The sequence below is a fragment of the Gossypium raimondii genome, chromosome 10 (assembly GCF_025698545.1).
Source record: "Gossypium raimondii isolate GPD5lz chromosome 10, ASM2569854v1, whole genome shotgun sequence".
NCBI lineage: Eukaryota > Viridiplantae > Streptophyta > Magnoliopsida > Malvales > Malvaceae > Gossypium > Gossypium raimondii.
Window position 1 is genome coordinate 52,419,874 of NC_068574.1, and position 22,735 is coordinate 52,442,608.

At 34.1% G+C, this 22,735-nt stretch overlaps 2 protein-coding genes across 2 annotated transcripts; one reads left to right on the forward strand and one right to left on the reverse strand.

The window, feature by feature from the left end:
* Window positions 1–772, forward strand: LOC105778708 (putative lipid-binding protein AIR1). Its single transcript, XM_012602459.2, has one exon. The coding sequence runs from the start codon at window positions 76–78 to the stop codon at window positions 478–480; it is 405 nt and encodes a 134-aa protein (XP_012457913.1). The 5' UTR covers window positions 1–75; the 3' UTR covers window positions 481–772.
* Window positions 773–5,695: 4,923 nt separating this feature from the next.
* Window positions 5,696–22,499, reverse strand: LOC105777099 (DNA-directed RNA polymerase I subunit 2). Its single transcript, XM_012600164.2, has 27 exons — window positions 22,222–22,499; window positions 21,733–21,815; window positions 21,527–21,646; window positions 20,231–20,307; window positions 19,743–19,806; window positions 19,475–19,545; window positions 19,246–19,323; window positions 19,108–19,153; window positions 17,037–17,217; window positions 16,902–16,954; window positions 16,687–16,760; window positions 16,442–16,559; window positions 15,679–15,766; window positions 14,672–14,787; window positions 13,225–13,352; window positions 13,021–13,100; window positions 12,076–12,317; window positions 11,838–12,002; window positions 11,546–11,710; window positions 11,387–11,461; window positions 9,932–10,035; window positions 9,778–9,853; window positions 9,210–9,332; window positions 8,980–9,120; window positions 7,770–7,982; window positions 6,830–7,084; window positions 5,696–6,410 (listed from the first exon to the last, which is right to left on the reverse strand). The coding sequence occupies exons 1-27, from the start codon at window positions 22,406–22,408 to the stop codon at window positions 5,997–5,999; spliced, it is 3,537 nt and encodes a 1,178-aa protein (XP_012455618.1). The 5' UTR covers window positions 22,409–22,499; the 3' UTR covers window positions 5,696–5,996.
* Window positions 22,500–22,735: the final 236 nt, after the last annotated feature.

A 22,735-nucleotide genomic window follows, 5' to 3' on the forward strand; every position in this document is an offset into this window, starting at 1 on the left:
TCGGCAGTTCCAGCTTAATTTCTCACAACAAAAAACTCATTTCATCAATCACTTCAAATCATTTTCTTCTGGGAAATGGCTTCTAATGTTAAAGCATCAACTGCTCTTGTTCTTTCTCTTAACCTTCTTTTCTTTGCTTTTGTAAGCTCTCACAACGTGGAAAACCCCGTTTTTATTCATCCCGGAGATGTGTACCATAATGGCAGAATCACTCATGGTCATCCCGGTACATGCAATCCCCTAAATCTCGGTGTATGCCTTGGCCTGTTGGATTTGGTGGGTGTTAGTGTCGGAAACGTACCTACAGAACCATGTTGCAGCGTGATTCAAGGATTGGTCGATCTTGAAGCTGCAGTTTGCCTTTGCACTGCTGTCAGAGCCAATGTGTTGGGCATTCCCATCCACCTTCCTATTTCATTGAGCCTCTTACTCAATAAATGTGGAAGAGAAGTAGCTACGGAATACATTTGCAGCCCTTAAATAGCCTTCTTCCCACATTCTTTGCTTTAATTGTGTCTTGAAGTTTCCGTTTTCTATTTGTTCCATTTTTTATGTTTCCTTTCTGATTAAGTCTTTGTATTGTTGCTCATGAGTTGAGGACGGCTTTCAACCTTCCCTTTCATTTTTATTCTAAATAAAATGAGAATATTATTTGAACAAAAAATCCTATTTTATCATAATGAGTTGGAAGGGGTGTTTTTAGGGGGAAAAATCATAATTAATATTTTCAACATTATTTTTAATGTTATATGACTACCAAGTGGATTTTTTATTTCAAGGTGTCAAACCAGTGAATTTAATAGAAGAATTTTAACAGCTGTGACTGTTGGACTTGAATTTCTATATTCATAAAATACAGAGATTAGATTCCTCAAAATACAAGTAGGAGACTAACCTCCTAATGCACGAAGCGTACATATACTTAGAGCATATTTTAACCTCCCAATCAATTAATCAATCCAACGCGAAGCGTGGAAACCATACCAGTTAGTGTAAAAATATTGATCGCGTATTTTATATTTCAATTTCTTTCCTAAATACTCAGATATACAAATTTTACTTGAAACTCTATTCTAATGTGCAATGTTATACATAAACTTTGATTTTGTGTAATTTGGTTTCATCCAATTTTTATAAATCTCTAACACCATTAGCAATGCAACACCATTTTATATGTATATGTTGCATCCACAAATATTTATATTTATATTTATGTGATGTAAAATAAAATAAATCGATGTATTTATTTCTTTAAATACATATAGTTGAATTAAAATCAAAGTTTCAACTATACATTTGAACCATGATTAAATTTTAAATGCATAATTTCACCAAATTAAAGTCGGTGTATCAAAGTTCACATTCAATCAAATTTCATGTACAATTTTGAGTTTTATCCCTTTACTTAGAGACCAGCTACATTACTTATTTCAAGTGTTTTACTGAGTTGGTGTGTAATGTGGGTTCCTATTTAAGCCATCAATTAAAGAAAGAAAAATGCATGTGTTGAGCCAAGGGACAGAAAACATAAAAAATGGTAAATGCAGTTGTAGCCGTCTAGGTAAGTTTCTCGTTTTTTTTTCTTTTTCCACCTAACTATTAAAACTTAAAAAATGGTCATTCAACTGTTAGACTTCTCCTTTTATGGTCACCAGCCATTAAATGGCTAATGGGAAGATGATGTAGCGGATTATAGAATTGACATAAAAGAAACTTTAAACCTCAACCTTTATACTAAGGGGGGCTTCAACCTTGCAAAGACGAGAAGAGAAAGAGATCTGGAGCGCTTGGCTTTAGTTCGACGATTATTTTTATCTCTAGATTATTTTATTTTTACTTTTTTTTCAAAGCAAGTTTGTTTTGAGTTTCTTCTTGTGATGTTTTCTCAACGGAACAAGAACTAAAATCTATTCGCTTGGAATGATGCTGAATCATATTTTTTAGTTAATTAAATATTTTCTCTTCAACTGTTTCAATCTCTGTTAATTATTTATTCAGCTTTATGCTTATTTACTCTGTTTGTCTGGCCACCAAGTCGTATTAATTTGGTGATCTTGATTTGTCGTAGAAGATAAAAATTAAGGTTTAGGTCTAGACTAAATAGATTAGGATTAACTTTAGTAGCGCTGACGAATGAGTTAATTTACAGCTAGGATAGGAATATACCTGATGCGCAAATCAACCCAATAAGCTTTTCCGTAGTGGCGTTGCTCGACTTGCCTAGCACAGGAATATAGCTGGTGGGGGAGGGGGATTAACTTAGCTAGATAGTGGGAGGGTCTAGTTAATGCCACAGAATCATAGGTTAATAATTGTATAGACTGAACAATTGAATGAGAGATAATTAATTAACTTAATTAGGTAAATTAGAGTTCCAAGATCTTTCAAAATCGATTGAGAAACTTAGTAATTTTCATTTTTTTTATTTAGTTTAATAAAATCTCTTTAATTCCTTTAGTTTAACTTCAGTAGTAATTAGAATTTCTTTTCTTGATACAGATTGGATAAAATTGGATAATTGGTAATTAGCAGGTTAAAATTAAATTTGGTCCTCATTGGAAGGGCATCATCTTATCACTGTATTACTTGATCAGTACGTGCACTTACATAATAAAGTTTCCCACATAAAACCAGAAAAGAAATTAACTAGTAATGGAGAGGTACACCCAGATATGTCCCTAGATTATCAACAACAAAGCGCAAAGTATTTAACAAAATCCTTTCGTGAAGGAGAGGTACACCCAGATATGTCCCTAGATTCCCTCTGAAATCCAATGGTTTCACTCAATTGTAACCCAATGGCATTGATCACTCCTTTGGAGAAATAAACGTCAGTCTTCTGAGCATTGATCCAGTGTCCAGAATACCCACAGAACCTCTCTAAAATATCTTTAAGTACCAAAATTTGTTGAGGATCTGCCTGACCAAAAATGAAAAAATCATCTGTAAAGAAAAGGTGTGAAAGAGATGGGCCAGATCTCGATAATCTAACAAGCTACCAGAGGCCACCCTCTATGGCATAGTGAAACTATACCCGGCCATTCCATGTAAAAAAATGAAAAGGTATGGGAAAAGCACACATCCCTGACGAATACCCCTCGCGAGCTTGAACTTTTGCGTTAGAGATCTATTTCATAGCACATGCATGGTAGAATTCGTAATAGCAGACATTAACATTAATAAGCATACGAGGAATGCCTGCAGCCCAAAGAGAAGCCCCAATGAACACCCATCGAACTCTGGCATATGCTTTTTCCAAATCGATTTTTATTGTCATCCAATTTTTGTTCTTATGTTTACTCCTCATCGAATGTATGACTTCTTGGGCAATCAGGATATTATCCATAATGTTACGTCCTACAACAATAAAGCGTGCATGTTCCTGGCCAATGATCTTAGGAAACACTATTTTAAAACGGTTAGGAATGACTTCCATTACCAATTTATACATCACAGAACATAAACTAATCGAACAGAATTTTGAATACTTCTCGGGACTAGGGACTTAAGGAATGAGAACTAGCCGCGTGTTATTCAATTCAGGCTCAATACTCTTACCAGCAAATACCTCTTTCACCCATTCACAGATCCCTGAACCAATTAAGTCCCACTACTTCTGGAAAAAAAGTGTCTGGAAACCATCACTTCCTAGAGCCTTCAACTCACGTCGTATCAAAAAGGGTTGCTTTGATCTCATCGTTTGACACTTCCTTTCCTAAAATTTGAGAATCACAATTATCCAAATTAGGGAAAGAGTTAGGAGGTAACATACTCATGGGTCTAAGTTGGTCACCATACAGCTTTTGAAAGAATTTAATTTCTTCGAGTTGAAAGGCTTCATCATCATAGATCCAAGAACCATATTCACTTTTTATAACTGCAATACGGTTATATTTCCTTCTTTGTAGGGTACGACAATGAAAAAACTTAGTATTGCAGTCCCCCAAATTTAACCACTCACATCTGGATTCTGTTTCCAAAGAACTTCCTCATGGTGGAGGACATTTTCCAACTGTTCGCGAGTTTCCATCCCTGAATGTAGGAGTGAACTAGAATTAGAAACCTCCAACTTCCTTTATAAACTTGAGAGTTTGTTCACCAAATGCCTTTCCCGAGTGCCTAAATTACCATGGACAATTTGATTCCACTACTTAAGTCCTGCATAAGGATTAGAAAGGGAATCTGCCAAATTACCATTAAACCCCCATTGATCCTTAACAAAATCTGGAAAACTCTAGCTCTAGCTATCCAGCTAGGAATCTAAAAGGACGTTCCTTGGGTATTCTAAGCTCTGGTCTCATTGAAAGAAGAAGCGGTCAGGTTTAAACCTTGGGAGATGGGTAACTAACGTGTTAGGAAACTCGTTGAGCCAAGCTTCGTTTCCAATAACCCTGTCTAATCTCTCAAAAATCCCCCCTCTATGCCAAGTAAAGGAAGGGCCACAAAAACCAAAATCATGCAAAGCCGCAGTATCCATAAACTCCCCAAATAGAGAACACCTCACACCCCTAACCCATCCACTTTTCTTTTCGTTGTCAAATAAAATGGCATTAAAATCCCCAATAGCTAACCAGGGAGTCCCTCCTTGTGGAATAGTAGCATATAAACCTTCCCAAAACATGTTTCGTTTCTGTCTGTCAAGACTAATGTACACAAAAATGATAAAGAAAGGGTAGTATTGAGAACTGTCGAAGACCCTAACCAAAATAAATTAAGGGTGGTTATGAACCACTTCAACCCAAACTGAATCTTTTCAACCAATCCAAATTCCTCCTAAGAATCCAACAACTTCTACACGATGAAAAAGCTGAAAACCTAAATTAGCAATAATATTATCAGCTTTAGTGCCACTTACTCTTGTTTCTAAAAGACTGGCAATATACTCACGAAAGACACACGAAAATTTGACACTGATACATCCTTGACAATTTCACGAAAATATAGATAAGTTCATAATAAAACTGATAGGAAAAAAATGGTTACAAAACCTTATTAATCAAAAGGAGCGGATCCCTACAAACCTTTCTCATTCCTTTTAGAAGCGTTTGAATCACCAACAATATCAATTTGAAGATTAATAAGCTCATAGAATTTGAAAGTGAAAAACAATAATTACCAAAGGTCTTGAATTTATCGCCCCGACTCCCAAGTGTTTTATTAAGAACTTTCCCACTCTTACCACCAAATCATCAACCCTTTACCGAAACCCCCCCCCCTTCTCTGCCTTTAACAATTTATTACTGTTATCATTCTTTATTTCAAAAAGCTTCACACCCACAAAACTCGAGCCATCATGCTTACCTGAATCCAAAACTCCTTTTTCCACAGGGACCTCCATTCCCACCGCACCTCCAAAAATAGGATTAGAGGATTTCAACTTTCAAACATGTTATAGTAAACAATTTTTTTATGGTAATACACAAACAATAATTACCTCAAATTTTAAGAAACTATAGAAGGCATGTTGTGGAAATTAATTCAATTCAATTCAGTTTCAAATCACCATCAAATTTACTTTTGCTAATAAATCAAATATTTAAATAATTAAAGTGCACATTGAATGCAAGAATCTATGCTTTAAACACAAATTGGTCCTTAAACAATGTCTCAAACATGCTTAAATCTGGAAAAATATAGATTCCATAATACCACACAAGATTAAGCAAAACAAAACAAATAACCTACCATCAACTGCTAAAATATAATAGTTGTAGATGATTGGATTGATTCAAAATAACAATTTGAGTTCTGTTCGCTTATCAAGCCAAATTCTACAATTTAACCAATTACAACAAAAAAAAATCTCATAAAACTCAAAATAACTGCAGAATAAATATAAATAAAATACATGATATATAAACAAAATCGACTTCTCCGGTAACCATCACGGAGCAGTGTTTGGCTGAAATCAAACTTATCTCCGTCCCTTCTCTCCTTTGAAGGATCAAACAGCATTAATAAGATTTCGCCAAAACATTTGAGAACTGCAGTAGGCTTCAACCTCCAGCTTCACTACCTAGTTGTATTGTCATTTTTATGTTCATAGCCGCCAACTCAGCAGCCAGATATCTAAAAACATAAGGCATTGCGACCGTCTCCATCCCTTTGCTTGTTTGGCAAGCATGACACATAACCTTCTTCGGAGCCCTAGCAGGAGGCAACCCGCCGATCTCTCTAACGACCCGCTTTTGTGGCTGGATAATTGCGGTAGTAAGGATGCTTCCACACAGAGAGCAGACATCAGCAATGTGATAATCGGAACACGTATGGAGCCTATCATGTAATAAATATGCAGCCCCATGAGCAAGCATAGAGTCTCGTTCCATCTCTCCAAAACGTATACCTCCACCACGCTTTCTTCCTTTAATTGGCTGTCGAGTGATCTGATCAACTTGTCCAGTGGCACGGACCTGCATACAACACAATGGAGCTCAATGGGGAAATAACAGATTCCAGTAATGAATACCAAGAAATCAAAGAGTAATTGCGCATGCATCAAAATATAGAAGCAAATTCCATACAATTTAACTGCAAGCATCAATTTGATAATTGCATGAAGCTGATTTCATAAGGAAGAAAATGAATTAAACATCAAAAAATGTAGCGACAAACTAAAAGGCATTAATATATGCATACGCTTGTACTTTCAGAGACAAACAGAAGATTGGAGGTGTAATATAAATTAAAGAACAATTAAATAAATTAAATCAAGATTCTTAACATGCTATAGATTACTTATTACCCTTTTCTTGATTAAAAGAATGCTACTTTACTACATTGGAAATGTAGAGATTTTGTAGAATATATTTAAAAAGAAAAAAATTCTAACCTGATACTTGTCAGAAACCATGTGTCTAAGACGCTGATAATACACAGGGCCAATAAATATCTCACATGTTAGTTCTGTTCCATAAACCCCACTGTATAACACCTCAACTCCATGGCAATTAAACCCACGAGCTCTTAACATGGAACCAAGTTCATCAACAAGAGACTCAGACTCTGTCTCTGTCTTTCCATTAGCTCCCTTGACTGCACCAGAAAACGGTGTTGCATCCACAAATTTCCCATGTAAGCTTCCTCCCTGTGATACGAAATAAAAGATATCACTCTTGATTCTTGAACTATTAAGCTTCTTAAAATCCTTGCAGTATATTTGGAATACATAAAAATTCACACTTAGGAACTCATAATAATTGTAAAACATGGAAGACTTCCAGTTTAACCATTGAATATAAAATTGACCACTATTCTTACACAAAAAGCCCAAACTAATGAACAAAATTTGTAAAACAAGGAAGAATTCTAATTTAAACATTCCTTCCTTGCTGCAATTTAAGCTCCATTGAGGATTACAGCATTATTCACAAATTTTTAGTTTTATCAATCTGTACTTTTTATGCCTCAATTTTTAGTTTCAATGCCACAAGCATGCACTTATCTCAGTTCATTTCCTTGATTAACTGTTAAAACTTATGCCTCAATTGGTTAATTAGTGTATTAACGTAAGGAAGAGCTTAATTTTGTGTATTAAAATAGTTTGTCATAACATAAGGAAAAATTAGTATGAATTTAAAGTTGAAATTAAAAGGATAAGTAAAACTCCAATGAAAAATAAGACCTCTTTGAAATAAGTAAAAAAAAATTCCTCTGCTTAAAACAAATCATGTAAGTGGCTAAAAATTATCAAATGAAATTAGTTTATTGCTAACTTATATACTAAGACATGTTGATAAAAATAATACTCCTACAAAAACTAGGATTAGTACCTTAGCAGCAACAGATTCCAAAAGCATGGCTATCGTCATTCTTGAAGGAAATGCATGAGGATTGATTATGAGATCAGGGCGCATTCCTGTAACTCCTGAGAATGGCATATCAATATCTGGCCACAACTGAGAGCAGACACCTTTCTGCCCATGTCTGCTGCTAAATTTATCACCAATGATAGGGTTTCTTGGATGTCGAAAACGAATATTAACCTGCCCAAAACAGATTTGTTTAAAGGATACTGTTGCTGCTAAGGTTTGATGTTTACGTCATCAATGACAGAAGGTTTTCAGAAGGAAAAAAAAAGCTTGCAAATGACCCTCTTGTACATCAAAATATTATAAAATAAAAATAATTAAAACTCCTAATGTTAGCAAAAAAAAAACTCAGAACAAAAGCATTAAGTAAATGGAGGTGTTATCATACAAGTATTGCTCTTTACTTATTCTAAATTATCAAGTCACCAGAAGTTATGAACTATTTGAAACACATTAGATAATATGATAAATACAGAAACTGATTTTAATGATCTATGGACTTGCGATCAGTATATCCTAGAAAAAAAATGTAACAGATCTCTTGATAACACACAAGCTAACACAACAGCTATGCTAATTTCAACACTGAAAACCAGGAAAGCTGAGTGACAGCAGTAGTATTAACTACAAATAACAAAATGGAGAAAAATCTTTTATACACTCCAGCATATGTAGGATTCCTCAGCATAGATTATGAAAGAGCTTTTCCACTGCAAAAGCAAAAGACATTTGACTCCCAAAATTTTTTAATTTTTAGCTTACAAAGAAAGCTCTTTGAGCTTTTAGATGAAGCTATAAATCCAAAATTCTTCAAAAGGATCTAGTAACAAATAACTAATGATATTTTTTTTATACTCACTTTATCCTTCATTAATTCAGAAATTTATGGCAAAAATTATACTGTTTAACATTAAAAATTTATTATTTGTTCCTGAGGATAATAAAAATTATTTAACCAAGCTTGTGAAGTTACGGTGTATGGATATGAAATAATAACCTTTATTTATTTCTTTAATCTAAAAGGTTATGATTTAGTTAAATAGGTTGAGTGTACTAATTTTTTAATTTAATTTATTTAAGTTTGAGAAGCATCAGATTAGTTTTAGCAAGGGCAGACATACCCTAGGCTTTTCTCGGATAATGAATGACTGAAAGATGCTGTGCAACTTACCTTCTCAAGATGCTGTTTATTTTTGGTATCAACCGCAACATAGTCAACAATAGCCATTTCTGAACCCTTGTGGTTGTAGACTCTCTTTGAATTTGTTACCTGATTAATGGTACTACAGTATGGTTCGTTTCCATGTATGACCTGAAAATTTCCACCAATGACTTGGACACCAAAACAATAACAGGAGAGTTTGAATAATAAAATAAGCAAAATACATGATAGAATCTAACCTGGCCAACATATGGAAGTCCATCGGAATCAACAAAAGAAGATATTGCCTTATCTGAATGTTCTCTTTTAAAAATTCTCTGTCCTTGATTGCTCTTACCCTCACACAAGTCAATAGTTTCCGTCTACCAAATAATCAACATTAGAATAACCAATAGTAAAAAGCCACATAACAAAGAAAACCAAGTGTAAGCATTAGCATGAAAGAATATAAGGGTAAAAGAGAGACAAACAAGAAAGAGAAAAATTGTAAAAATACGATGCACATTGTTCTTTAATATCTATAAGGTGTTGCGTATACCAGGACCAGGGAAACTGTGTACAACAGAAATAGTTTTGAAGCCACGTTCCACAACTTTTATTCTTATTTAAAGATACAAACACTGGTTCTTAAATAATTAAATTAATAGTATCACATTGAGTACAGAACAAAAATATTTTTGACCTTGACTGGCAATAAGGAGAAAAATAATCAGTCTCCTTGAGAACTGGTTCCATAAATAAGAATACTCCAAAACTATAAGACAAGAAGCAAAAGTAAATAAACCATGCAGGAAGATAAGGGCAAACCTGGTATATCTGTCCACGACACATCCCACGTTCCACAGCAGACTTATTCAAAATCATCGCATCTTCCATATCATATCTACATAATAAATACAGTTTAAATTCAGGAACCTTCAACAGGATAATGTTACTCCAGATACTTAACTAAAATGCATACCCTGTATATGCAAGCACTGCTACTATTGCATTAGTTCCTGAAGGATAATCATCCAAGCCATATTTTGTATATGTTTTTGTGCGCACAATTGGTGTTTGAGGAGTCTGAAAATAGCCCAGAAAGTTTGTAAACCAAAAGCAAATAACAAGATGACAGTCACCATTACCAGAATAGAGTAGGCAGAGTTCCCAGGCCCCAGTAATTGAAGACAAAGAAGATTAAAACAATTATCATCAAAAAACAAAGAAAGGATTGTAATTTATCTGGTCATATTTTAAGTTCCTTACAAAGTTTGTGGACTCTTTAAGAAAATCATTCCAGAGTGTAAAAAGAGATATCCCTGTTGTAGATCAATTTGTTATTCTGAAGTATTACCCTATGTTCAATTGGAGGGAGCATAAATACCACAAAGATTAGCTAGACAATCTGGACATTAAAATCGATATATCTCACTAAAAAAAAGGGTTTAAATGGAATATATAGCCATGCAACCATGTGAAAATGTACAATATGAGATTGACATCAATGCTAAGTCAAAAGCATAAGCTGAGGTGTTCTACCCTCCAATTAGACAAAGCATTTCAACTCTTATGAGATGAGGTCTAGGCCTCAAAGCATTCAAGTACAAGCCTCTCAAGAGTCCCTTCTAATGTACTGCTTGAAATTTTGAAAAAAAATCAGCATTGAAAAATAAAACACTAAGTTTTTAAGTTCTGAAAATTAAGTATTGAACTTTTACTATAAAAACTGTTCACTACTCTACAGAAAATTAAATACTAGATATATATTAAATTAATTGATTTCTCTAAAATATTATAAAATAGTAAAAGTTAAAGAGGAAAAGTAATAATTAAAATGTAAAGAATATAAGGTTAAAGAAATTATAAAGAAATTCCATCAATAAAATTGATTGAATACATTAAGTAGATTCTAAAACTTTTGGAAGAATATCGGCAATGAGAAGAATATTAGCAGAAGTGAACCAGAAGTAGTATCACTTTCTAAAAGAAAATTCTAATCAATCAATTAACACGTAAGAGAAACAATTTCCAAAGGGTCATTTTTTAGATTTTATGTTATAATTGAAGACATTGTTTTATCAAATAGTAGTGAATGAATTGGTCAAATGACAACTGATATATTACCAATTCGTACCAGCCATATCAAATGCAAGTGCCCATAATTTTTTTTCAACCCCAATCACACTGAAACCAGAATATAACCCCTAAACAATAATTTTCTCCTAATTTAATGAAAAGAAACTCACATGAGAAAATTACCCTAACAGAACTAATATCAATAACTCTCAGCATCAAGAGCAGGAACAGTACCACATATATACAAATAACTAAATAAGTCAGAACACCAAAGGAAAATTCTGTTGAAAAAACTAGAGATTAGCACACAATCATGTACGACTTCCCAAAAAGGGAAAAAGAAAGGAAGAAGGAGGACCTGAAGATGGTACAGCTTTTGATCCGCACGTGAATGTAGTGCTTGCAAAGAAAAAGCCATTGTTTGTTTTGCCATCTACAAAGCCAAATGTAAATACAAAGCAAAACATTGAAATTTAAACATACAGTACAATGTTATTCTCAGAACATGGTAGAACACCTGGCACTGGTACATGTTACGTGGACTTTGATTATGGTCTGACCAAGGTGTAAGATTAGCAACCACACTAAGCATTGCAGTTGGCATAAGTTCTTCATGAGTTGCAGGAAAAGTAGTACTTCTTCCTCCATTCCCACCATCTGGACATTTTATTTCCATGAAAACCTATAAAACAGAAGAATTAACTCCCGGCTGCTAACTTAATATTAGAACTAGTCCACATGATTGAGGTCAGAAATTTGAAAATATAAATGAAAAGGATCTAGAAGACAGAGGAGAAAGCCATATTCACCTGTTCAAAGGGCCCAATATGTTCAATATCCTTCCCATCCGAAGATGGGATAGAAATATTTCTGACTGGCCGAATAAATCTAGATGGAGAAGTGAACAGGTACAAACCAGGATATGTGCCACCCAAGCTTAGAGGAACATACCCCACTTCCAAGTCATCAGGAATCTGAAAAACACTATACAAATTTTAAAAATAATTTAATAAAAATGGAATCGTGCAATTAGCAACTAGAACAGACCACTGAAGCAGCTGACACTTTCAATCTCCGCAAATGAGCAACAACTTTGTCAGCTTCACCAGAGGATAAAGAGCCAATAACACAACCATCTAGAAGAACAGGAAGAGATCGAGGAGGCCCAGCATGATCAACTTTTGGCCATGAAGTTGTCATTCCAACCCCAACTAGGACATCAAGAATAGACATTCTTATTTTAAAAAAATCTCTAATATTTCCTTGTGAGTTGTAGTACGATGTAATTCCTGGCATAAAAATTAAGCAAAGAAATTACATGTCAAATACATATGAATAAACACTTTTAGTAATTTGTGGGTAACAGATAAAAGATGCATGAGCATGTACATGTAGTTTGTTCCTTCCTTTAAGGCAAGAAAAGAAAGGAAAAAATATTCATTATGAGATTAGAAGCCAACAACAACCAATATTGTTCATTACTTGTTTTAGTTGGAGGCTAGATTTATTCAACTCAACTGCAGTTTCAAACCCCATGTTTTACTTGCTTTTCTTCACATTTCCTAACCATATTTTATAAATCAATCTTTTCTACTCTTCTTTTTTTTAAAGGGATAATCAGCAGGTTATGCATTTGGATACAATTTAAATATAGGCTATCTGAGCAAATGTGCAATCATCATACAACCATTTAGAAATAGCCAACTCAAGCCCCACCAAGTCCAACATTAAAACAGATTATATCAGTTTCAGACAGTTATAACAAATCAATTTGCCTTCATCCATAAACAGTAATAATGCTTCCGGAAGAAATAAGTAACAATCACAAAAATGGAGGCTAACATTGTCAAGAACAAGCTAAACATCTAGTAACATTCATCCCTTCAAACTTGAGGCTCCTAAACAGTTGTTTCAAGAAAAATAAAATTACTTCAAATTTAGCAGCAAAATATTCAAAGGACCAAAAAGAAAAGCAAATAAAGGTCGACTTACGGCAAGTACACGTCATGTGATTCAGTAACCCGCAAGGCTCTCCATCAGGAGTGTGCACTGGGCAAAGAAATCCCCAAGATCTATAAATCAAAAGAATGAGGTGTTACAAAAATAATAAATAAATAAATACAAGAGCCTCATGAATACAAAAGCCTAAAGTGAACAAAAACAAATAGCTGACTATGTTGGCAAACAGATGCGTACTCAGGTAGCAACTTCCGAACACTGGTTGTTCGAAGTCCAGCGAATGAAGCCCCACGATGAACAGACCGAAAAAACGAAATAAATCGTAGGTAGTTAAGCCTCTCTGCCTGAACCGTGAAACCAGCCCTCTAGTGAAACAAAAGAAAACTATTAATGATTTTCCAACCTTTACAAGTGCACCCTATAAAGCTTTAAACATAAGATACATACAAGGCATAGATACTAAACGAAACTCTCACACATGTGAAGCGGCAAATTTAAACAGTAACCTCCAAAGGGCAGTTACTTCACTTATTAGTTAGAGATATAGATAACCACAAATGTGCATGAATACTCTCAAAATATGCTTCAAAATAGACTGCTAATCGGTTTCAACATTTATATCAGACTCATAAACAGACATTTCAATCTCTGCGCAAGCACAAGCATCTTGTGGCAAAACCAATGGAAATCTTTCTTTCCTTTTCCTTTTAGCTTCAATTATCTAAAAAGATAAATCAGTAATGATATAATTTCAAGTGATTTCGTGATTATTTTCCAAGGATTAAACAGCATACTTTCCATCCATGTGAGTTAAACTACAAGGTCATATATGGCATTGTGCACCCTAGAATCAGACCTTGAAAAGATCAATAAAACCAAGGCCTCTTTTTGAATCCACCCATGTTTTCTTAGAAAAGACCAATAAAACCAAGGCCTCTTTTTCTTTCCACCCGCATTTGCTTACAACTTCATTCTCCATCAAGTCACATCTTCTTACAGTTAATCTCATGTGACTTCATCTCAGACATCCAAATCACCTTAAATAAGTCCCTCACATTGCCAATTTCCATTATCTCTACCTTTCACTGATAAATTAATTGGATATTATTTTATAACCAAAAGAATTTTTATTTGACATGTTAACTGCCTCCATTTTCTCCAGATCAGCTATATTCACAGATATAAAAGTCAATTCATTAAAAAGAGCTCAGCTCGCTAACCAGTATTACATTTTCATTCACTGGCAGCCTTCTTGTGCTACGATAGTATTTCAGCTATAGCGAGGGAACAAGGTGAATTTACCAGCAGCAACGAACATCATTAATCATCTTTCTACACACACCGAGGAATAAACAAAGCTTCACTTCTATGGCTGATCGACTTTAAAAACATGGCCAATGGTAAAGAAAGTCACTACCCAGCCATCATCCCGCCAAAGCAAGGTCATTACATTTCACATGAATGAACAATAAGTCTTTCCCAAATTCTGGAACCAATTCCAGTCATCAGGCTAATCGTGCTTCAGCACAATGGGAGCTCAAGCAAGAGTTGGACGAGCTTAATAAAAGGGTCAAAGAAAAGAAAACTTAACCTAACAATTCAATTTCATAGTTTAAGTTGACATTTTTGACATCCACACACATAATTGAATATTGGAAATAAATATATGAATGAAAGAGCTGACCTGCTGTAAATCTAAACCTGTTTGTGTTATCAATCTTCCAGTTTTCAACAAATTCTCAATTGCTGTACCAATTTGCTTCGAAGAATTTTTGTCCATCACCTTCTTGACATCTTTTACTGCATCGTTGCACAACCAATAAGAGCAATATCAGTCCACAAGTGGAAACAAGCAGCAGGATTTTTGCAAATTAAAAATCTAGAGTTAGTCATCTTAAGCAGCAAATTAGGACAAGATGCAGGCTAAAAGAAATTTGCTTATCATTTTCATGCATTGAAATCTAGCAAAATTTCTTTCGTGACAGCAAGAATTAATTAAAAGAACAATAAATACAAAACTTCATGGCAGTACTATGGGAAAAATAGGAAACGTAACATCACCAAGCATGAAAAGCCCAGCACTTTTGCATTTGATGTCTTTAGATCATTTTTAAGCATTTCAAAATAAACAACAGAAACAGGATGGAGATGCTTGTTATTTTTTCGCTACAAAAAAATATATTAGAGATTTGGAACACCAATTGTCCTTATAGAAGCAGGACACTAAAAAGTACCTATTCAACACTTGAAACTCAAGAGTACACTTGGAAGCCTGAACAAAAAAGCTCAATGCATGAATGCGAGATATAAGATGCCATCCAAGGTCCCACTGGAGATCTTAAGTGTGGTAGGTAAGATCAGGTAAATGGTGGGATGTTCAGGATCAGGCATCATAGGGTTATCAGGTTTGGACAAGTCAATTCCAGTTTATCTTAAATCAGGTTTATCCAACTTCTTCCAAATTGAACATTCAATGGAAACAATAGTATTGATCATAAAACAACTAACTACAGTAGAATTAAAGTATACGGTGGTTCAAAAGAAATGAATGAAACTAGTAATGGTAAAGCTTTCAGCCACCAACAGGAAGCAGAAGATGCAAAATATTAGAAACGCTATAAAACAGAACATGATGGTGCAGAAAGAGAAAGCAGGTTACAGAAAAGATAGAATGGGCAAGGCATAACATACAGCTGCAGAAATCAAAATTTTGGCTGTTGTTATTAATCTTATCTTCAACAAGCTTTTTTCCTTTGCGCAACCAATCTTCCAGTTTCTCCTGAAAAAATAAATGATGGGTTAAAATCAATCTTTATGTGAAATTACATCAACGAAGCTGATTTAACATGGTACATGTACTGCTAGCTGTTCCATGCATTAGTGGATAAAATAAGAGAACAATGATAACAAATCCTGATTAAAAAAAATTATTTCCAACGACCAAAGAACTACTGCAAGGTTTACTAAAAGAATAATGTATACTATATAAATGTAGCTTAAGGAATAGAAAACATAGGTGAAGATTATATTACCCATTAGCTTTTGATGTAATTCAATAATCAATTATGTCGGTTTAAATTTTATTTACAATAAATGTATTTAATTAATTGTCCTAATCCAGTTATGCCAGAATACAAACTTAGAAAAGTTATAAATCTTGTCAATCAAATAACTAACCATCATTGAAAATTACATAGATTACTCATTGAAGGAATTCCCATCATATAAAAATAACTTTTAAATAGTATTATTTTAGTAAAATAATTAAAAATAAATAATGCAATTCACATGCAAATCACATGAAATTAACTGAAACTAATTACGAAAGGTCAACCGGTTGATGCATATCATTATACTTTTAGTAATAAATTACCCTGATTTCATGGATTCATTAAATATTTTAAATGAGTAAAAGAAAGGGAAAAAATCTTCAAATAGTTAAAAGTCTGTCTACCTTAAGGTAAATTGTAATTAGATGGCCAGGCAGTAAAATTTCCTGATTTTGCAAAGAATCTGAGTTATCAGGCGCAGAAGTTTGATCTACAAGCGAGAAAAGTTTCTGCACCATAAAGCTGAAGAGAAGAAGTTAAATAGAAAACAAAAAGGTACAAAGAATGTGTTCATGAAACAACAGTACGTGACAAGTTTACTCTAAAATATTAAGTTGAAGCTAGGGTAAAGAGAACCTCTATAACTTACATAAGCAGATTAAACTTGTCATTGTTGTCATTCAAGTGAACAAATATGCGATTCCTCAGCACTGCATCAGCAACCTAAGTATATAATAATAGAGAAAATAATAGGGCATTAAATGTCTCAGAATTCACTCTAAAAAGATCTCAAGGGAATGAACTAGCTTCTGTTATTTTTACACCACAAAAGGGGACATTTTACAGACAACAAATACAACTTACAGAAGAATAACTCTCAGTTTCCATCCCCTCCATCACAGGTTGGAAGTGTTCCCCTACATTTACAACAAAGGATATTACTATAGATGCTCAACATATGAAATAAAATGATAATTAGACAAGTATCATAGTAAGCACCAATATGCAGTAGACACTGGTCCTTAGTAAAAAGCGCCAAGTGCCGAACTTCATCAAGAATAATCTTGGCTCTTTCACCAACAAGTTGCGAGCCAACAGCTCCCTTTATGTTGCCATCTTTCTCATTATAGCAGCATGTCAATTTTGTATAAATTTCGTGATCATTAGTGTCAATCAGAGCCTACTAAGAACAATCAGAATTAGAACCAGAAATCAAAAGGATTTAAGAAATATATCTACGAACAGTAGGCATAGATCAAGCGGATAAAATTCAAGAGCTTAAGAAACTACAAGAAGAAGAAGCAAGGACAAATCTTGTTTTGTTGAAAGTGTGGCAAAGAAGCAGATCACATGAAACCTAATTTTATGTCACAAGGAAACAAATTGATGGTGTAGATTAAAAAAGATGGAGATATATGAAGGTGAAATACTGAGGCCCTGTTTTCTTGGTGTTTTTGCTTTCCGACAGTTGTCCCTTGTTTTCCCTTTTTTTTCCTTTGGGGGGCTTTTCATGTTGTATTGAAAAATAAAGTAAATAACAAAAGCATTAATCAAATAGAGCCCAGGAAGTATGCAATACATGGAAATCATACTTTGAGGCTTGCATAAGCATAAGCTGAAACACGGAGGACTTGAAAAGATTGGGACAACTGCAACAAGATTGTGATGTACAATAAAAATATTGGCTGTAAGAAAAATACTATCAAGAGAACAAACCATTCAATGTTCATAAGTTCTCAACCAAACAAAACTTAGATAGAAGAAATTAACTGAATTAAGTGAAAGATGACACTCAAGCTACTGAAGGGGAAAAAATGTAGACATTAAAAAAGTGCATTGCTTCTATTGACAAAACTAGAATACCTCAACATAATTGGGGAAGAGCACAACTCTAACAAGTACAAAAAGGGTATTGGGAAATCCTTAGTATTCCAAATTAAGGCTCCATTTTAGTAGAAAACTATAAAATATAATTTTTTTTCTTAAGGTGTTCTCCAAAAAAATAGTCATTTCCTGTTATTTGAATGGCTACAAGAAAATCAGCTTGTGGAGTTTCTTTGAAATAAAAAACACCAAACACTTTCTTCTTTCCTCTCAGTTCCCTTTCCTTTAGATTCCCTGTTTAACCTCTCTCTGAGCAGAACAACATCAAACTCCAAGTCCTGTTGGTGAAGCTAGTCATCTTCTCATTAAACAGTTTACTTTTCCATCATTAACATGCATCATGATCTTAACCCAAATTAAGCAAAATTCTTCACAATACATCAAACTCGCTTCAAGTTCATCATGAAAACTCATAACAATAAAAACAGTAAAAGAACCAAATAGCAATTTTTGAGCAGAGAAAGGATAATCTTTTGGTGTCTTGTCAAGGGTGGTATGTGGATTTTAGTAGGTAAACTTCAGATAAGGAGGCCAACTTTCAACAGATCAGCTTGGATTTTAAAGCTTAACAAGAGAGCTTGTGGAGGAGAGAGAGCTCTTGTTGGAGAGAAAAAGAATGTGGAGGACAAGCCAGTTAGCTTTGCCAGTAGCTATGAGCAGAAACTTGCAGGTCAACCAAGTTGGAAATCAGAGTGAAGAAGGTGTTTACTTGGCTGTTATGTGTTTCAAGGAAAGGAAGAAAGGAATGTGGACTGAAGGGGGAGATTGCGGACTTGGAGAAGGAAATCAGGTGCTAGGCTGATCGCCAGATGCTTTAGGAGTAACCAACAGTGTTGATCATCAGTATGCTTTGGTTTCTGCGGACCAATAGGCCATTGAGTTATTAGTTACAAGCTAGGGGATACCCCAAAGGGTTCCAAACTTTTTAATATCCAAACAGAAAACACAGAAGATGGATTCTAGAAGCCATTTCTGAGGCTACTAACAACCATTTAGAAACATCAATCAAACTATATAGGACAAACATGATTCTAACAGGTTCGAAGATGATTCCATACAGTTCCCAGTATATTATCACACATTCACAATAAGGTAAAACTGGTTTCCCAAAGTATCACATAAGAAAAGCTTGAAGAGAAGTATATTGCGAGCAAGGGAATGTATGTAAAAGAACCGGTGGCTACACCTTAAGTACAATGCCAACAGGAAGCATGTATTCCTTCCCCTGTATCCTGCAAACATAAATTAAAACAAAATGTATAAGCCTGTTCTATAATCAAACACCACAAGCATCATGTTTCTACTTCAGCTCAGAATTTCTTACCAGAATCCAAGTCTTGCACTCCCATTACGAAGATAATATAACTTAACTGTTACAGAAGACAGGTCATCTCTCACACACCTAGAATAACAATTATATGAGCATCCAAAACAATTTTGAGCAGCAGAATAAGAAAGATCTAATAAGCTCTTTAGTGATCCAATGAGATGCTGGAATAATAACTTGAATGAAAAGAAGGTAATTATAAAGTTATATCTATAAAAACAAGAACCTTATTACAACTGCTTTATCAGTATAACCCTCCCGACGTTCGCGAAATGAATTCCGTTCCAAGCTCATAGGCTGAAAATAAAATACTGCCTCAGTATGCAACATTTTATAATCAAAGAAATGAAAGGAATGGGAGGGTAATTAAGAAACAGTCATCTTACAATAGGTTTAGTATTCTATTCTAGACGTATGAATGATATTAATTTCATTAATCTGAAACAAAAAAGGTTAACTCGTCAACCAAAATTAAAGAGTTCTGGCTCACTCACATAATTCCGTTTCGGCAATATCAAAGCCCGGACAACTCTCTCAAGCCCATTCAGAATGAAATAGCTGCATTGCCATAAAAATTTTAAATGGCTTTTAAAATGCTATAAGGAAAACGAAAACTAGACAAAAAAGGGGAAACTGGATATAGAATGCACTATGCATAATTTAGTGTTAGAATCTCATACAGAAATGGTATCATTTCTGTGTAAGATTCATATAGTTCCACACCATACAAACAATTAGTGGTTTACTTATACTATAAGATTTTATGCTCCTAAATACAAGAAACATAGGCTTGAATGAGTCTAATAACGTAAAATATGTAAAACACTAGTGCAATTACAAAAGGGCAAAAAGAAAGCAAAAGGGCGAGCAATCTGAAATATATCATGTACAATTCCAAACAAATAAAATATGCACATGCTGATATTGCTAGAACTTCTAAGGATGTCAAACATAAATGGTGGGAGATCAATCAATTACTCACCCACCCATTTCTCGTGCCTCTTCTTTGCAAGCAACCAGTTTCTCGGGATTAGCACCTTGCAAGTAACAACGTTTTGACTGCATAAAATAAAATACACTCAGCACATGAGTACCAAAGTAAAGCAGAATAAAATTACTATAATAGATAATCCAAGAAAAGAACAAGGTTGGATTAAAAAATCATTAATTCACAGTGATGCTGTAAAATGTGAGCTAATTCTACATTAACAGTGGGGGAAATGAAAGATAACACCTTGTTTGCAAACTGCCAATGCAAAAGTATCTCTATTTCACATGCAGGGGTCATGACAGTCATGCTCCTGCTTTACTGTTACCCTTAATTAAGACAGAAGAAGGTGTAGGCAGGAATGAATCAACAACCAAGTCCCTTTTCTTCTTCTGTATTTTTTCTTTTTCTAACGTTGCACATCAAATCATTGCACTAATACTTACAAGTCACGTGCATCAAATAATTAGCATCTATTCACCACCAGAGAATAAATACATCTTGCAACAAAAGCAAAGGAAGACATAATTGCAACATAAGGTTTGATGCAAGCATATTGAAAAGTTTTAGTTTTGAAAGCATTTTTTAAAACAATTTGTAAGATAAAATATTATCAGAACATAAACAAATAAGTAGTAGTTAACATGGCATAGGTAATAGGTTAAAGCAAGAACATAAAAGTGTAATTTGATGAATTTGACAAACTAGAAGAAGCTGACAACAATACCAGCAACTTAAATTAAAAGTTTCATGGCAACATGAAGACAGCACCAGTACTGTAGTCAGGCTTTTAGGTAGCTATGTCTTACATGGTAAAACAGATAGAGGAAAACTACACTTCCAGCTTTAGTAGAAATAGCTATAAACTCATAGCATCTGGCCTTAGGACTTGGGTCAAATTTCCAAAAAAGAAAAAACTTATTAACAGATCTTCATTGTCTTATAAGAAACTGGATATGCTTTAATATTCTTGGAAAATTAAATAAAGTAAATACTAAATAAAGATGTAAACGAAGTAATAACGCCACTTTTTACAATTAATCACTTAAATCTTACTAAAATAAGTCTATGGTTCCAAATAGTGATCAATACAAAGCAAAGTAAATGACCTCATTCTGAAAATTAAAGAAAATGAACAATTATAAGCAGCTAGAGCAATACGATACTCCCATAATCTAAAATTAATTTGCTCATACACTAGTAAAACATGCTATGCAATTCACTTAGACAAATATTCTTGGTAAAACATAAAATTAAGTGAAGATGACAAAAAGAATGAAAGAAACTAACCCTTAACATTATGGGAAATTCTCCAAAATTAACTTTTTCTCTTATAACAACTCCGCCATTCCACTGAAAGCAAACATCCATATGCAAGCTCCCCGTATAAGAAATTTTTGCTTGTCTACACTGTTTAAAAGAAATGCAATAATTAATAAATAAAATAAGAAACCCACTATAATCGAAGACCAGGAAATTATGTTGTAAATTTTTACTTCAAATGGAAGCAATGCTCCAGCTGACGTCTTCGAAGATCGATCCTTTTGTGGTGGAAATATCTCAGGATGATCCAGCCAGAGTAAAATACGAAGTCAAGAACAAACATCAACACACTTGCACTTAAGAAAAAAATTACAGTTATGTTTGCCTATCAAACTTGAAACACTAAGTCCAACATAATTGCACTATATAACTCCTCAAATCACCCGTTTCACTCAAGTAAACAATAGAAAAAAAAACAACAATCAAACAGTGACTTATTCCTTGACCACGAAAATTAACTAATTTCCCAAAAAGAATGTAGCTTTATTCCATACATTCATATTCACCTTCTATTACTACGAAAACATTATTCAAAATTATTTTATTTCTTTGAGCTTTTGGACGCAAAAACCAAGTAACAGAATCAACAACCAGGAAGAAACTAAAACTTAGAAACAAGAAAAATCCATTAAAATAAATTCCAACAAGAAAAAAAAGGATATTTCTAAGGGTTTTGGTGGAATTGGGATCGAATATTTGCACAGGCTTGACGCGTTTAAGCATAATTTCCAAGCCTTCATCGATCATGTAATCGAATGACTCGATATGGTGTTTGAATAGCTCCTTTAGTTCTTCGAGCTCTTTAACGCTCGGCGGCTGCCCCGGTCTCTTTCTCCTTTGCGTTTCCATCACTGTTCCTTCTCCTTGTTTTCTTTACTGTTAATAATTGGGAGGAAAATGTATTGCGGGAAAAAGGGTTTAGGGTTTAGACCAGGAGAGGGTAAGTTACATTTTGGCTGGGACTTAAACTAGAAGTTCATATGGGCCACTCATTATTTTCTCCCATGCCCATAACACAAAGAACAATTGGGCTAAAATATTTTCATGAATCGGGTCCGACCATAAAACTTAAAAGATTTTGTATTAAATGTACACAACATTTTGTAGTGGGAGAATTTGAGTAAAAATATAAATTTAAAAAATAGATTTGTACAAAAAAAATGCTTGTTTTCTAAA

What these genes read in the sequence shown, in the direction of transcription:
- LOC105778708 (XM_012602459.2), top strand. Translation starts at nt 76, where the DNA reads ATGGCTTCTAATGTTAAAGCATCAACTGCTCTTGTTCTTTCTCTTAAC.
- LOC105777099 (XM_012600164.2), bottom strand. Translation starts at nt 22,408, where the DNA reads ATGGAAACGCAAAGGAGAAAGAGACCGGGGCAGCCGCCGAGCGTTAAA. An exon ending in AAACTGAGAGTTATTCTTCT is followed by an intron (nt 16,761 to 16,901) that starts GTAAGTTGTATT and finishes TTATATACTTAG; the next exon opens with GTTGCTGATGCAGTGCTGAG. An exon ending in GCAGTGCTTGCATATACAGG is followed by an intron (nt 9,854 to 9,931) that starts GTATGCATTTTA and finishes TTTATTATGTAG; the next exon opens with ATATGATATGGAAGATGCGA.